The sequence below is a fragment of the Megalopta genalis genome, chromosome 1 (genome assembly GCF_051020955.1).
Source record: "Megalopta genalis isolate 19385.01 chromosome 1, iyMegGena1_principal, whole genome shotgun sequence".
In the NCBI taxonomy this organism is placed as follows: Eukaryota; Metazoa; Arthropoda; class Insecta; order Hymenoptera; family Halictidae; genus Megalopta; species Megalopta genalis.
Window position 1 is genome coordinate 39,175,574 of NC_135013.1, and position 14,655 is coordinate 39,190,228.

A 14,655-nucleotide genomic window follows, 5' to 3' on the forward strand; every position below is an offset into this window, starting at 1 on the left:
GCTAGAAATTGTCGTAGCACGTTCCAAAATAATGTTACCATAATAATAAAATTGGTTCCATTAAAAAAAAAAACTGTTAAAAGCGTAATTGTTGCGCGAGTCACAAAATTCAACTTCATACGTATAAGAAATGCACTAGGCCATACAAAATGGAAATATTTTGGATTTTTCGAGTTAATACAGCTCCGACTGCAAATGGTTAAAAGACAAAGGAGTCGTAAACATCGCGCCCGCGATGAAAATTTGCGGAGTTCAGGAATTAGCACTTACATCAGTTTCTCGAAGGATCCGCGCAGTAGAAACAGGTGTGGACCAGCCGTAAGTAGAATGGGAAGCAACGCGACGACCAGCGGCGAATTCCATCTCCCGCGTTGGAAAAACTGCAGCACGGCGCGTGCATTCGGTGGCTAGGTAACGCACGGTGCTGAAAACGTTTCGCAGGCTACGCCAGTGCGTGCGGTCGGTCCGGCGGTCTCGGGGCGCCTGTGCCTTCGGGTACGGTCCTGAGCCCGCCGCCTTTTTCTCCCCCCACCACTGGGCGGCGCTCCATGCGCGTCGGAGTCGGCGAGCGGGCTCGAGCTCAGTCTTCGTTGGATCGTCGCCGATTTAGTGTCGTTGGTTCGTGCGTTCGTTCGGCCGTTGTGCGTCGATTCGGCGTGGATTTTTTCGTTCGCCTCGCCTCACCTCGTTCTCCAAAGCCCCCGTTTCGTCGCTCCTCCCTCTTTCGTCCCTGTTTTTTTATTTTTGTTTCCTCCGCGATCGCGTCCGTCTCGCTCGCAGCCAACACAACGGAGAGAGAAAGAGAGAAAGATAGAGAGAGAGAGAGAAAGAAAGAGAGAGGCGAAGAAGAAAGAGCGCGTGCGAGAGAAAGAGAAAGAGAGAGAGATAGAGAACGAAAGCAAAGCAAGAAAGGTGGAAGGAAGATAGGCGAAAGAGAGGTCCCGGTGATCAAGTTTTCTATATGTTTCGTGCGCGTGCTGCGAGTTGTTCGTCGCGCGGCGGTTCGGACCAGTGGTGAAACACGGCCGCGAGCAACAGCAACAACGTCAACAACAAGAAGGAGATAGTCGTCGTGTGCTGTAGTGCGTGCGCGGAGTGTGCAATATTTAGTTGGTTAGCTGCGCCGAGGCTGCACCGACGGGGAACATCACGCGAGCAAACACGAGAGGCATCGTGACCCGTTCACCGGATACGTCGCGCGAGATATGGATTGGGCGGTGAAGGCTCGCCGAACGTAAGTCCCCTGGCACTCTAATTAACAGACCCACCCGGTTACGGCCGCCTCGTGCGGTGGCCGCCCTTCGATCGGCTATCGCCTCGCGTCCCGCGGAATCCTCGTCCGTAGGGGTATCGCTTCTTTTCAAACGCCCAGTGATCCTCGAATCTCTTCTTCGCTCCGAAAGTGTGGTGCAGGTACAGTGGCGCGCTATGCGCGTTCAGTTTAGTGTGCTTTGTCAACGGGCATCCCACAGGAATACAGTGCTGGTTCCAGGTGACACCGTCGCTTCGCGATAGTACCGCTGTCTGTACCCTGCGATTTGTGGATCGAACACTGTGATTCCCGATTGACACGGGAGCTCCATCTGGGGCTGGCCAAGTGGACCACCCAGGGTTTTAAGTGGCGGCCGCGTGTTTCCGAGTTCTCCCTGTTCTTGTACAGTGCGTTCGGATTAACGCTGGCTCGCTCCATGCCCCCGCGGAATTTGTTCGTTGTAATTTGTCGAGAACGACGCTGGACCAGGTACATGGCTCGTGGGATTGAATAATGGTGCGCCTACTCTGCGGCAAACGCGTACCATCCACTTCCATTCGCTCTTCCTCTCGGTGCCCAAATCTGCTGGCCGATCGGTCCGTCGAACTGGCTGTAGAATTTTGTTAATACGTGACCGCATTGTTGTTGCTCGAAGAAGCGACGCCACGCTGGGATTTCTCACTGTCGGGAGCTTCTCGGACGATCGAAGGTGCCACCTCGACGTTGTTACGAATACGACGTTTCTCTGTCCTGCTTTCAAGCAGAATCGGATCTCCTTGCCTGGCTCCGAATGCTTCAAAGTGTTCCAGTCAATTTTATGCGGCACCTTTGTAAAGGTCCCGGCCACACGACAACGACAGTTGCACCGTGAACAAAAACAATGCTCTTAAAAGTGTCGCGAGCACGACCGTTCCTTTAACTTTATTCAAACTTCCGAGTCTCTTCTTTGCCTGGACCTAAATGCTTCAAAGTGTTCCAGTCTATTTATACGGCAGCTGTATAAAGGTCTCGCTGTGACGCCAATGGAATCGAATGAGATGCTTTTAGAATTGCTGCGAATATGAAGTTCCTCCGACTCCTTTTGACCTTTCGGGGTCTCGCGGGCGAAGCAAATACTTCAAAGACTCCTGGTGTCAATGTTTCACAGTTCCTTTGGAAAGACGTCGTCGCGACACCTACGTTCCCCGACGAAGTGGCACCATTTCAGAGTCGATTAGGCGAATTCGTCTCTAGAAATTCACTGCGTATCCAGCGCCGGTGATAGAACCGAGAACGAATGCCTTATCGATGCCGCAAGCCCGCGTATTCGGAGCGGCGAAATAATATTTGAGCCGATAGTGTATCAAGCTTTCGGGAAGCGGATGCGGGTGACCATAGACCCGGCGGTATCTTCGGATAGGACCTCTTGCCCGCAGCGAGGAACGATTTTCGAAATCCGCGCAGTGTCTCTGCACAGGATCATCTCTGCCGTGTATCATCGCGCCGGATCGGATCGGATCGGATCGGAACGGCCGCGCCGACTCGCCCGGAATCGAGCCGAGTCGGCTGTTTTAGCGGCGTGTTCGAGACGGACTATCGAGTCCCCGCGACGTCACTCTTGCTCGCGTCTCGAGGTCAGTGTTGTTTGCCCAGCCGTCTCGTCGCGACGTATATAAATATGGCATCTATGCAAGCCTCGAGCGCCGATACGCGAGGATAAGCGACAAGGGAGAGAAAGAGAGAGAAGGAGAGAGGGAACATGTTTCGCGAGCTACCCGGGACATAACGCAGGCCTGCCTGCCCCGTGGGAAAACCGCTGCTCGAACCCGCGACGGGTTCACCTCACCGTGAACGCGTTCCGCGGAAGCGCGCCTACCCGCTCGAAACGCGCCTCCATATTTGAATTTCACGAGTTCTCGAAGTGTCGGGTTGTTGGCCGAGCTTTCGTCTGTCGGGGCTGTTCCCTCTGTTCATCGACGTCTTGTCTCGCCTGCCGCGGCCAAAGGAGCCCCGTAGTTTAGCGAACGATGCTGCAACCGCGGCGTCATTCTTCGACGTCCATTCACCGGAGCTCTATTAAACGCAGCCTTCTTCGAGCCATCTGACAGCCGAATGCGCTCTTCGACGTCGACGAGCGGTCCGCGTCTCTTTCTCTCTCTCTCTACGGGCTCTCTTGTCTCCCAGGATATTTTTTAGCGGTTCGGGACTCTTTTCTGCCGACGCTGAAAACCCTTCGAGCTTGAAAAGACGATAGCCTTGCCCTCGCATGTACCTTCGGCGACCTCGGGGTCTCTCTGTTTTCGGGGCTCGTCGTGGTCTTCTACCTTTCACACCTGCGCTACCATCCAGCTGGAAATGATCATTCCTTAATCGACGTTGGATCGATGTTGGAGCCACTCGTACGTTAGAGTTCGCCGTTGGCATACTCTGGAAACAGCTGTGCTTGCAAACTGTGCGCCCCAATTCGATTAGTCGTTGTCGAGCGTTGTTTAATCTTCTGAAAAATTCGTGGAGATATTGAAAATGACGTTCGCTTGCGCAAGGTTCTCCTCTCTCAAGAAAATCAATTTGAACAGACAGTCGCCACCATCCGATGGCACGTAGCATTCGTAATCATTTTGCGATTCCTCGTTCACCGCGCCAAACGCTTCAGGACGAGCTTCACGCTGTGAAACGGATATTTTGGAAACACGTAGATATACGAGGTATAATTCTTCCCAATTTCCCTTCAGCTTGTAAACAAAAATGAACAATTTTGGAAAAGAAGATACGATTACTCGAGCCTTGCACTTCGTTTTTATAATTACTGACAATCGGCAACTGTAAAAATGAGCCGCGAGGCTCGAACAATCGCATCTCCTCTTCCAAAATCGTTCATTTTTGTTTACAAGCCGAAGGAAAATTACGGAGAATTTACTGTAATCGGCAACTAGGCATAATGCATGGGTTCCAGAAGCGATCGTGCTCCAAGTTCTCCAGACACTCGATAATCTCGGTTCTGCTCTCACGTGATCTAGAGAACGTCAAGTTGAGCGCCGCCGTGCAATGGTGGAGAAACCCCGAGAAAGTGATCTTCCGGGGAAACCTATCATCCACCGCTTTTATGTAATTGTTAGACTGCGGTTTGCATGCATTTACGACAGAAGCGAGTAAGGTCGAATACAACGCGTTAAATGCAAGACAAAAATCCAGCAATGCCGTTCGATAATTTTCAGCCGATTAAAAACATTGAGAACGGAAATCAATTTGTATTCGAGTTCTGTTTGTTGCAACCGAGGTGCAGCGTTCTTATTTGGCATAAAGATCGTCAGTCTAATCGTAGTATGAACCCTCACGTAGGCGAGGAGACGTCGAAACGTTCGGATTACGACCGTACATCCGATGCACGACCGTCGTTCCTTTCGTTGACCCAGTTTCGTACATTGGGCCTGCTTCAGCCGATTGTTCTTGCGCCCTAGAAGAAACAAGGTCCGACGAAGGATCCGGAGTTTGGCTTTGAGGGTGGACAAAGGCAGCTTACTTTTTCTCTTCCATTACGGAGTGATCTGTCCAATTTGCTTCAGTCTGTTCCTCCCACTTTTTTTTCGTTGTAGTTGGCCGTTCGGTCGATATCTCTCCTCGGTTTTCCGGGTTCCTGCCTCCGTTGCGGCGCGACGCGCTTCTTTCTGTCGGTCATGTAGTGACAAAATTGAAAGTAACGCGAAATTGTGGCAAGCGATGTCAGAAGGACGGATGTATCTTCGACAGGGTCCGCAAGATAACCTTGTCGATGGGTCCTCTATCGGATGCAGGGCGAAAGGCTCGCTTTCTTCATTCCTGCATCTTCACTGTTGAAATAGAGATTGTCCCCACCTGTACTAATCGCGTCATCTAGTTATAATTAAGCGAAACCTAATGTATCACTGTCGCTCTTCGTGCTCAAACAGTCAGTGCGTAAACACGTACGTGTTATCAGAGTGTAATTGTATACGGAGTGGGTGAAAAATCGTGGTACAACCGGCCAGGAGATGATCCTACATGAGGAAATAAGTCGAAAAAAACGAGTGACATTTTTTCATTTAAGCCTGCATTTTCGAGAAAAATGAGCTTAAAGATCCGTCAGGTGTGCGTCGCTTGTAGTATGACGAGAAGTAGAATTGGTATGCGATGGTCAGACGCGCCATTTCGTTCCTATTCAACAGTATTAGCTTTTCACCCTATTTTTTTCTCGAAAACGGAGGCTTAAACGAAAAAATGTTATCCTTTCTTCTCGATTTATTTTTGCGTGTGGAATCATCCCCACGTCCGCTTGCACCATGATCTTTCACCCATCCTGTTTTTCAGTCCAGACACACAAAGTGAGTTAACACTTTATCGACCGCTAGCCTATTTATCGGCTTTTCGATTGCCAATGCTTATCGACCGATAGCCTATTAATCGACTTTTAGCTATCGACGGTTTTCGCTTCTTTACTGTTTTGTTAGTAGCTGACCTCCCCATATCCTTATGAATTATAATTATAATAATTATATTATTATTTATTATTATTTTTAAAGGAATAAGCACAACACAATGAATAGCGAAAATTTAGCCGGTACTGGGAGCAAATGCGCGCGCGACTAAGCCAGTCCTTACTGAGTGGCAGCCTCAACCACGACCGGACGATAAAGTGTTAATTTATCGTAAAATTACAACATTTACAATGCCGCAAAGCCACTTCGTATTCGATTACAACAGCGCAGCTTCTGTTACGTCAATCCTCTTACGCTCTCATAGTCGTTCGAACTTGAAAACTCCGAGGCAAAAGGATTACCCGGTCGAAATCCAGGCCGCTTATCAACCGCGCCGGTATCTCGACGTTCGCGAGTGCCTGTTCGACAAACAACGTTGTCGGAATGACGTTCCGTTTCTGCACCGGCTCGTTCGCAAACAATGCATCGCATAATGGCGCGGTGCACGGTGCACCCGATAAAAATGCGTCCCGATCGATCCTCGGATCGGATAGCGCCGACTCCGCGGGATTTTTCGGAGCAGCCAGCGTCGACAATCGTCGTCGACGACCGTCCCGAGTCTCGAGGGCCGCGTGCAGGAGTCGTTTCTTCTGAATCGACGCGTAACTCGTCGCGTCCCCCGCCCCGACGGCGATCCGATCCACGCTGATTCGACGCGTACGATCGCTCGCATAGATCGTGGCCGAGCCGAGCCGAGCCGAGTCTCCTTTCTCTCATTCATTATTCCCTTTAATTCCCAGCGTCGGTGTTGCGTAACCCCCTCGCAACTCCCCGACAATGTCGCGGCGGCCGAAGGACAACGAAGAGGCACGTTCGCCGATCGTCTAACAAGTCGAACATTGTTCCCGTGGGCGCGTCGGAGGACGATTTCGAAGCCTGAGAGCCGCGGGATCGCCGAGCGTCGGCATTCTTGCCGGCAGAGCAGCCAGTTAGGCTCGCGGAACAGCTGCGCGTTGTTTAACGACACAACATCGCGTCTGATAAACGTCCAGCATATGTGCGATCCCATGCTAGGATAAACCGTAGGACACGTTCCGACGAGTTCCAGGGAGTCACTGTTCCGACTCCTCCAACTCTAGCCGAGACGATCTTTTCAATTTTGCAACTTGCAAGTGTTTTTTTTTAATTGTTTATACTCTCGCAGTACTGGCGGTTGAGCGTTCGCGCGGAGCCCCATAATTGGGTCGTTGTACAGGGTGTCCAAAAAGGTTGGGACCAAACTTAGACAACGTGTTATTGTGGTTAAATAGATAAAAAAAGTTCATATAAACTTATGTCTGAAAATACTTTATTGAAAAGATGTAATCTAGATCATCTGACCTAATGCCTCTCGACTTCTATTTATTGGGTCAAGCAAAAGAGTTGGTTTATAAAAATACGATAGAAACAGAAGATCAACTTGCGCGGAATGTATTCAAAATGCATTTACTATTATTTCCAATATAAATGGAATATTTGAAAGAGTTCGACAATCATTAATTCGACGAATGGAAGCCTGCATTCTTGCAGAAGGAGAAATTTTCGAATTTCTTATAACTGTCACAATAAATTATAAATGTATATGAACTTTCTTCGTTTATTTTACCTCGGTAGCACCTAGTCTAAGCTTGGTCCCAACCTTTTTGGACACCCTGTATACACAAACATTCTGAACTAAAATTTTGTTGTTACCATCATCATTACTGTTATTACTATTATTATTACTATTATTGTTACTATTGTTATTATTGCATCAAGCGTAAAACGGTCAAGTCAGGCCTCGAGCTCTGGGTTCTTTCGAGCCCAGATGTGTTGGTTAAAAGGTGCATAGACACTTTTCTGAGCGACTGTAGGTTCAGGTCAGATTGTCACGTTCACGGTCGTCGTTCCAAGGAACAGGTCGTACTATAACAATCGCGATGCATTCGGTATAATTGCTTTGGATTTGTGCAGCTACTTTGTGGGCCACATTGTGCAAGAAAAAATATTGTGCAGGAATTTGGAATTCTTGGAGAGAGGTCAGACTGTCGGGACTAGGGGTGCATCCATCGAGCGATACGGTGTCCCACAGACGACGGCAAGGTTGCAGATAGGTTTCCGCAGCTGGTACGTTCTTTGTGAGATTCTTTGTGGCATTGGTTTTCTTCGGTTAATGGAGAAATAGGAGAAGAAATGGTCGTTTAAAGGTTGCCGCCGGGCCCCCGAATAGGTTTTCAAGGAAAATATACGACCGGAGCGATGCCGATACCTGGGACAGGAAGGACAATCGGTGGGGATGTGCCACGGCTTTTGTCGTGACGAGGGTAGATTATGCTGCGGTTTCTTGGTGGCGCTTTGCCACCGTGAAAGAAATCAATGAATCGTTCCATCTTTCGCCGCGTAAATTTCCCGTGGCCGGTTCAATCGCGGGAAGAGCAAGTTTGCCTGGCTGAGAGGATTGGTTGGCTGTAAAGTACAAGGGAGAGAGAACGGAGCACTGACGAGTGACGAGGGCTCGCTGGGTGGAACGACCTCCGCGTTCGGTCAGTGGCGTAGCCATCGGAACATGGCCATCCTCCCGACAATTTTACAGAAGTCCCAGCGAACTCTCTTCCAACGAACCGCCGTGGATTTTCTTACCGGCTCGGTGCTAATCAAACTCTTATCGTTAGCCCAGTCCCCGCGGCGAGCCGATGTCGGCTGGCCGTCGTTGTCGTAACTATCGCCATAAAGACGGGGAACACCGTGCCATCAAACTATCTGGGCGTTCTTAGCTCGTAATCGCGCACGGACATCTCGCACCAATTTCTTTCGCTCCGTTCGCCGGTCCTCTCTCGATGTAGAAGTCGTCTCGTTGACGCGTTAGCGTTGTTTATTTTCTGCGGTGGAGCAACGGGAGGAGGGTGGCAAACACAAGTGGGCACCCTTTAACCCTTTCGCTACGGCGGTTCAGTCCGCATAGTTATAATTTCTGCATAAGATATAAAGTTATTTAATAGGTAAAAAAAGTTTCATTAACAATGGAAAAAGTGAAGAAATAATATATAATATACAGTAATAAAATAAAACATAATATTCATAATACAAAACATAATACATAATAATTAGTCCTAAAGTTAGTACTTTCGATTTTCTATCCCTTTATGACATGTAACACAATAATAATGGGAAATGCAGGTAGAACAAATATAACTTGAATGGTGTGTCGTTTATTTCGGACTGTCGTTTGTTTGTTTCGTCAAAAGATTCACGCAATAGTAACAAGAGGCGGTGCAGTCCAAAAATTAGGTCGCGATATAACCAGCATGTCGGATATATCCGGCGTTCGTCCCCAGAGGGCGATCACGTGGATGTCGGATATATCCGGCGTTCGGCTCCGCGAGTGTTCATATGGATGACGGATATATCCGTCGTTCGGAGCGAAAGGGTTAAAACGGCATAACTTCTTAAAGGTCCAGAGGTCGCTCGAACGGAGTCGTTTCAGACTTTAAAGCGATCTCCCTGCTTCTTCGGGAAAATTGTGCTCTCTGGCCGCCGATTAAATTCGAAAGGCGTCGCTCGGAGGATCCCATAGAATACGGCCGGTGGTAGATTTCGGTTTCGTGCCCCTCGTGACTCGGAAGTGGCGAGCCGAGGCTCGAAAATTCGCGGCCGGCTCCCGATATCGAGCGTTCACTTTGTATTCAGCGACGGCACTTCCTGAATATGATAATACTCGGCCGGGAACGGTAATATTCGGCGAGTCCGTCGACAGGACAATGGTCCTCGAGGTACAAGCGTGACTGGCATAACGCGATCTCGGCTAACAGATCCATTTCCTCGAAGAAGCTCCGAACCGACGCGACCGCCCGAATTGACGGGTTATCGGTTATTCCAGCGGCGAGCGAAGCCTTTGTCCGTCCGCGCAGGGAAGCTCGCACTTTTCCGAGCCTTTCGAAATTTCGCGTGGAGCCCCAGAGAGGCGCCAGCCTGGATACAACGTGCCCGTTACAGTTCCCTTCCCCAAGGGCCTGTTCTCCGTTTCCACGGTGCTCGGCGCGAGACCTGCACCTGCGAGCACCTGTTCCCGCTCCGAACGCTCGCCGACGATCCTTGCAAAACGCGTGCGTTTTTTTCCCAATCGTTCCGAGTTCCAGAGCATTGCGCCGATAGCTCGCGGACGGTGTATCGTTCGATCGGGAATCGCGTAATCCGTCCGTTCGACGCGTGCAGTATCGGAGCGCAACTGCAACCTGCATTCCTGAAATTTTCTTTCGGCGCGCTCGTCATGCGCCGACTATTTCACCTATTGGCAGTTTTATAGGATTGTAATTTCGAGGATGCAATATGTTCTTCGAAACGAGCCGCGATTCGCATCGCGAGGGAATGACCTCATTGTCGATCGTTTTCTATTGCATTGTCCGAAGCGGTACGTGCCTGATGCCACTTTATCAATTATCACACCGATAGATTGTTTCTTTTTTGCTCTGATAAATAGATTGCAGATCTTTCTATTTTTAAATACGAGATTGATCTACAAGGTCGCAGAATGCAGGAGTGAAACAGACACTTCATTCTATTTCTAATAATTTTAATAATTAATTAATATTCTTATCAATTAATATATTCCTGTCGTAAAGCGATGAAATCTGTTGTCCAGCGATGAACGGACTCGGTATTTTTCTACGATGAAGTTTTATTCTCCGTAAAGTTGTTCCAATCTAAATCAATCACGAAAGCCAGTGCAATGCGAAATGCATATCTTGATCCGACTTGTGCCAGCATAAGGGTTAAAAATTCGTCGAGCAAACATGATGGACAGTTTCGTAAACGGAGTTAAATATCGCCGTTCGAACGTTCCACGGAATCGTCAACCTTCGCTTTTCGTTTTCGGTGTCCATTTAAAAATTCACCTGTGGCGAAAACAAATGGCGGCCGAAGTCGCCGGGGTTCATGGTTGGTCCTCCGACGTGAAATTCGTGCACAGCTGAGGGGGTGTATCGTTACCGTCCCTTCCCTACAGCCGGTGCTTCGCGAAGACCTCGTCTCGAAATACACACCCGGCCGGTGTCGTGCGCGTTACACCACGTGTTGTATGGCACTGTTCTTTGGTAACGGAACACCCGTCGAATGGGAACTAGAGGAGTGAACGAGAGAGAGAGAGAGAGAGAGAGAGAGAGAGAGAATCGTGGGGGATGTTGGGAGAAGAGAGTGAGAGAGAGAGAGAGAGGTGCGTTCCCCTTTCCATCGTGGTCGCTCTCCCGGTGCGGCTCGTTTTTTCCCTCTCCCTCTTCCCCGTTTTTCGTCGTGGCGTCGTTAATTCCGGAATTTCTAAAGCGCAGAGGAAAAGAACACTCTCCCGCAGAGGGACAAGTGCTCTTCTGCTTTTCGAGAAAACATCGCCGCGCACCGGCGTCCTAAATTCGAGCGCTGCGGCCACTTTTGCCTCCCTCAAAGCGCCGAAATTAATTGAACCCCGGCCTGCGGCCGCGAGCATACTCTCCACTCGATTGCTATTCGCTCTCCTGCGCTGGCTGGACCACCGAGTGGATGGATAGTCTCGATCACTATTGCGATCGGCTCGATCGGAGCGTTCCTGGCGCGCGAATTCTAGAAACGGTCCTCGAAAAGCATCCTCCCTCTACAGCACTCGGTTCTTGGAAGTACGGGAAACTCTGCAGAATCAATGTAATTCGATTTCGTACGCGAACATCATTTTTTGAGCTTGATACATTTCGCGCGGGTCGCAGATCGAGCTTCACTAGCGTCTGTGAATTTTGATAAAATTCGCTTTTCGAAAAACATTTAAAATTGCAGAACTGACAAAAAAATTTTGGCAACAAGCATATGACGAGGATTTGTATGATTTCGCAGAGGGATTCTTTCGAACGTATAACGAAACGAATGAAAATTAAATTTTCCATAAGGGTATTAATAGCTCTCCCGCATATGGTGTGTTGAAATATCCACGCGAGCGATTTCTGAATCGATGTATTCACGGCGTCGCATTCATGGATGCTGAAATGTTAATAACACGTTCATGCGCGTGCCCGAAATACTCCTGTAAAGCGCAATTATTTATCTGACATATGACGGAAAGCTAACAGCCAAAATAGAACATGCGATTGTTGATTTCGAACGATCATAACTTCGGAACGAATGCAGGAGCATAGAAAGTAAAAGAGAACGTAAAAAGAGGCTGTCAAAAATCTCTGCCGCTTGTGTATTTTATTGTCGCGTCGGTTTGATATCAATGGTCCAATTAAGTTTGAAAGAGGGAGGGGATAGGGGGGTACACGAGGGGGTAGAATGAAACTAGAGCGAGGGCCGGCGCGGAAAAAGTAGGGTGTCGAGTCCGATATTTGCCGTCCCGGTGGCAGCAGACGAGTAGAATTCCTCTGAAAAGTCCGGTGCACGCGGTCGCGACGAAAGAAACGCGACAATTCTCGGCCGTGTGGCGACTTTCTCTTTTCCTTTGTCACGGAACGGGATCGGTCGGCGTAAAACAAGGCGCGTCGAACATATGGTTCGTGTCGGGGTAGCGTCGACACACGAGCCCAGACCACAGCTGCGTGGCTTATCTCGTGGAACTCGTGCGTGTAGGGTCTCTCCATTCCGGAGCGTTCTATCCGCTCGGTTACAATCTTCCTCTCCACAATTTTTCGAATCTCTAGAGTTTGATCTTCGATCGGTTCCGATAGAGAGTGCCCCAACCTTCGCGACAGCCTGCGGCGCAGAAAGGTTGACCTCTCGCCTGGGGACTCGTTTCGCGAACGAGCCTTTGCAGAGAATCTTTAAAGAGTTCGAGCAACCCGATCGGGAGCTCGCGAAAATCTGTGCTGCGATGCGCGAAGGCTAGAGGTCGATCTCCGGCGGTCCAAAGTTCACGGAATTCGACGGAAACTCTCGAGACGAGCTCTTGTATAGTGTCGCGACGCGATGCAACGGGGGGGACGGAGGTAGCTCGAGTTCTATGCCCGCGAATTGACACGTAGGATCTATTGAACGCTATGCAAGAGACACACGTGGAATGACTGCTCTTCTATTTTTTTTCTTTCAGACTGGACCGTATCGTAACGAGCAAAAATGAAGACACGAGGTACACAGACCCCTTAGTCTAAACCGCCGTGCTCGTCCGCTTGCTCCCGAGCGGAGTCTCGAAACTCGATCTCTCTCGTAATCGGGAGCGTCCAATTCTTATTTTCTGAAAACTAACTCCTCTAGACTGCGGATCTTCGCGCGATATGGAAGACCTCGCGAATCGATTGTGAGAAACGTTTCCGCTGTTCCACGAATTTTCGGCAGAACGCGTCAAATCCGCAGTCTTACCCATCGGCGAAGCCCCGAAGTGCCGCGAACGGCCGACCGAAACCATTGACGGTTCCACGGAAAACTTTGGAGCCCCGCGGAGCCGGGGTGTAACACGTGTGTAACTTCCCGGAGCGGGATTCGAATTCCGGCGAGAGCTGGCCCGGCTCGAATCTCGGTCAGTGCTTGCGATTAGTTAACCTCCGTCTACGAGAATTGTATCCGTCGGGCGGCAGGAAATCGAAGTTGGAAGGACGAGAGAAAGACCGGCGGAGGGAGGAGGGAATTAGACGATGCGGCTGTGGGCGTCGGTTTATATTTATGCGCGAAAATAGCGGCGCTAACGGCGTCGCTCGCGCGCGCGCCCCGTCGAGCGTCAAGCGGGCTTAGTCGAAGCCGAGCGCGCTCTTAGACCGTGTCGTCATCGAGCAGCAGCTGTTTTCATTCAGCCTCGCCCTTCTTAGTTGGCGACTTCCTTTGCAGCACTTTTAATTAACGTGCACGAGGCACGCTCTCCTCCGGCTCTCTCGCCCCACTTTTCCTCTCTCTCTCTCTCTCTCTCTCTCTCTCTCTCTCTCTCTCTCTCTCTCCCTCTTCTCCGACCACAGCGTCGTTTAACTCTCTATCTCTTTCAATCCCTCTTTCCCCTTCCTCTCGACGCGCCCTCACGGATCTTCTTTTTTCACCGACGCTCCCCCGGCCTTCTCCACCCTTTCTCGTCGCCGCGATTCTCTCGACTCTTTATTTCCTGCCCCGAAAGGGCGTCCCGACGCAACCTCCGCTCCACGCGAGCCGGATTATCGAAATGGTTGCGCAACGACTTCGGGCTACTCGTCTTCGATTCGCACCGCCCTGCCCAGAGACAAAGGATTTCGCAAAACGCAAACACCGAGGCTCCCGCAAAGTGGAGAACCCTGTTACCGCGCGGCTCTCGGCCTTCGACGGAGCTAATTATTTACCGAAGGCTGCCGCGCGCACGCACTCGCTCCTCGATCGCAGAGTCAACAGCCGGTCGGACGAAATATTGAACTTAGTCGCGACAACCAGCTCCGAAGAGCAGTCTGTCCGCCCTTCGAGGGTCCGCCGTTCTCGGAACCCGGCTGTAAAGATTTATCCGAGTGCCGTCGTCTTCGTTTTCTCTCGTTCACGAATTATTTAAGCATCGGCCAGCTCCGACAGCAACAGCTGTAAAGCGGATGTGGTAAAATGATTGAAAACTAAACCAGCTCCGACGAGATCACCCGAGGATGCAATTATCGAGTACCCACTGTGGGCAGAGTTAAGACGTCTTCGTCGGAAGATCGTTCGAATCTGCTTCTCGAATCGATCAACAAGTTTGCTATTACGGATCGGTGGAAATCCTGCGCCTCGTGTACCATGCACGCCAATTTGCCTGTTTATGGCAGCCGCTGCAAGCGCCGGTCATTCCCACGGAGAGACGAGAACAGGATGAAAGGAAACTGAACGAGCCTCTTCCCCGGTTTCATTCAACTTTCGCAAACTAGCGTTAAATAGAGCGCTCGCTCGCGTTCTTTCTCGGTCCCCGCTCCATCGGCCGGACGGGGAGGGGGTCCGGGTTATTAATGACATAATTCCTGACACAATATCCTACATCGCGCTTGAGAAGCGTTCGTTAAGGTCTCAGCCAGTCGCCGGTTAATTAAAGTCAGCCCCTCGGCCCTGGGGTCC

General features: G+C 50.2%; 1 protein-coding gene across 5 annotated transcripts in view; it reads left to right on the forward strand.

Annotated features, from left to right (window-relative positions):
- LOC117218753 (uncharacterized) overlaps positions 1–14,655 on the forward strand; it is a 178,347-nt gene that overhangs the window by 112,981 nt on the left and 50,711 nt on the right. For 2 of the 5 annotated variants that reach the window (XM_033467359.2, XM_076527692.1), the window contains exon 2: positions 12,719–12,757. The exons of 1 other annotated variant lie outside the window; for it this stretch is intronic. In XM_033467359.2, coding sequence (XP_033323250.2) covers positions 12,719–12,757 — 39 coding nt within the window. Of the gene's footprint in view, positions 1–1,071; positions 1,235–12,718; positions 12,758–14,655 lie in introns of those variants that run through there. 2 more of the 5 variants (XM_076527701.1, XM_076527712.1) reach the window with 2 other exon arrangements.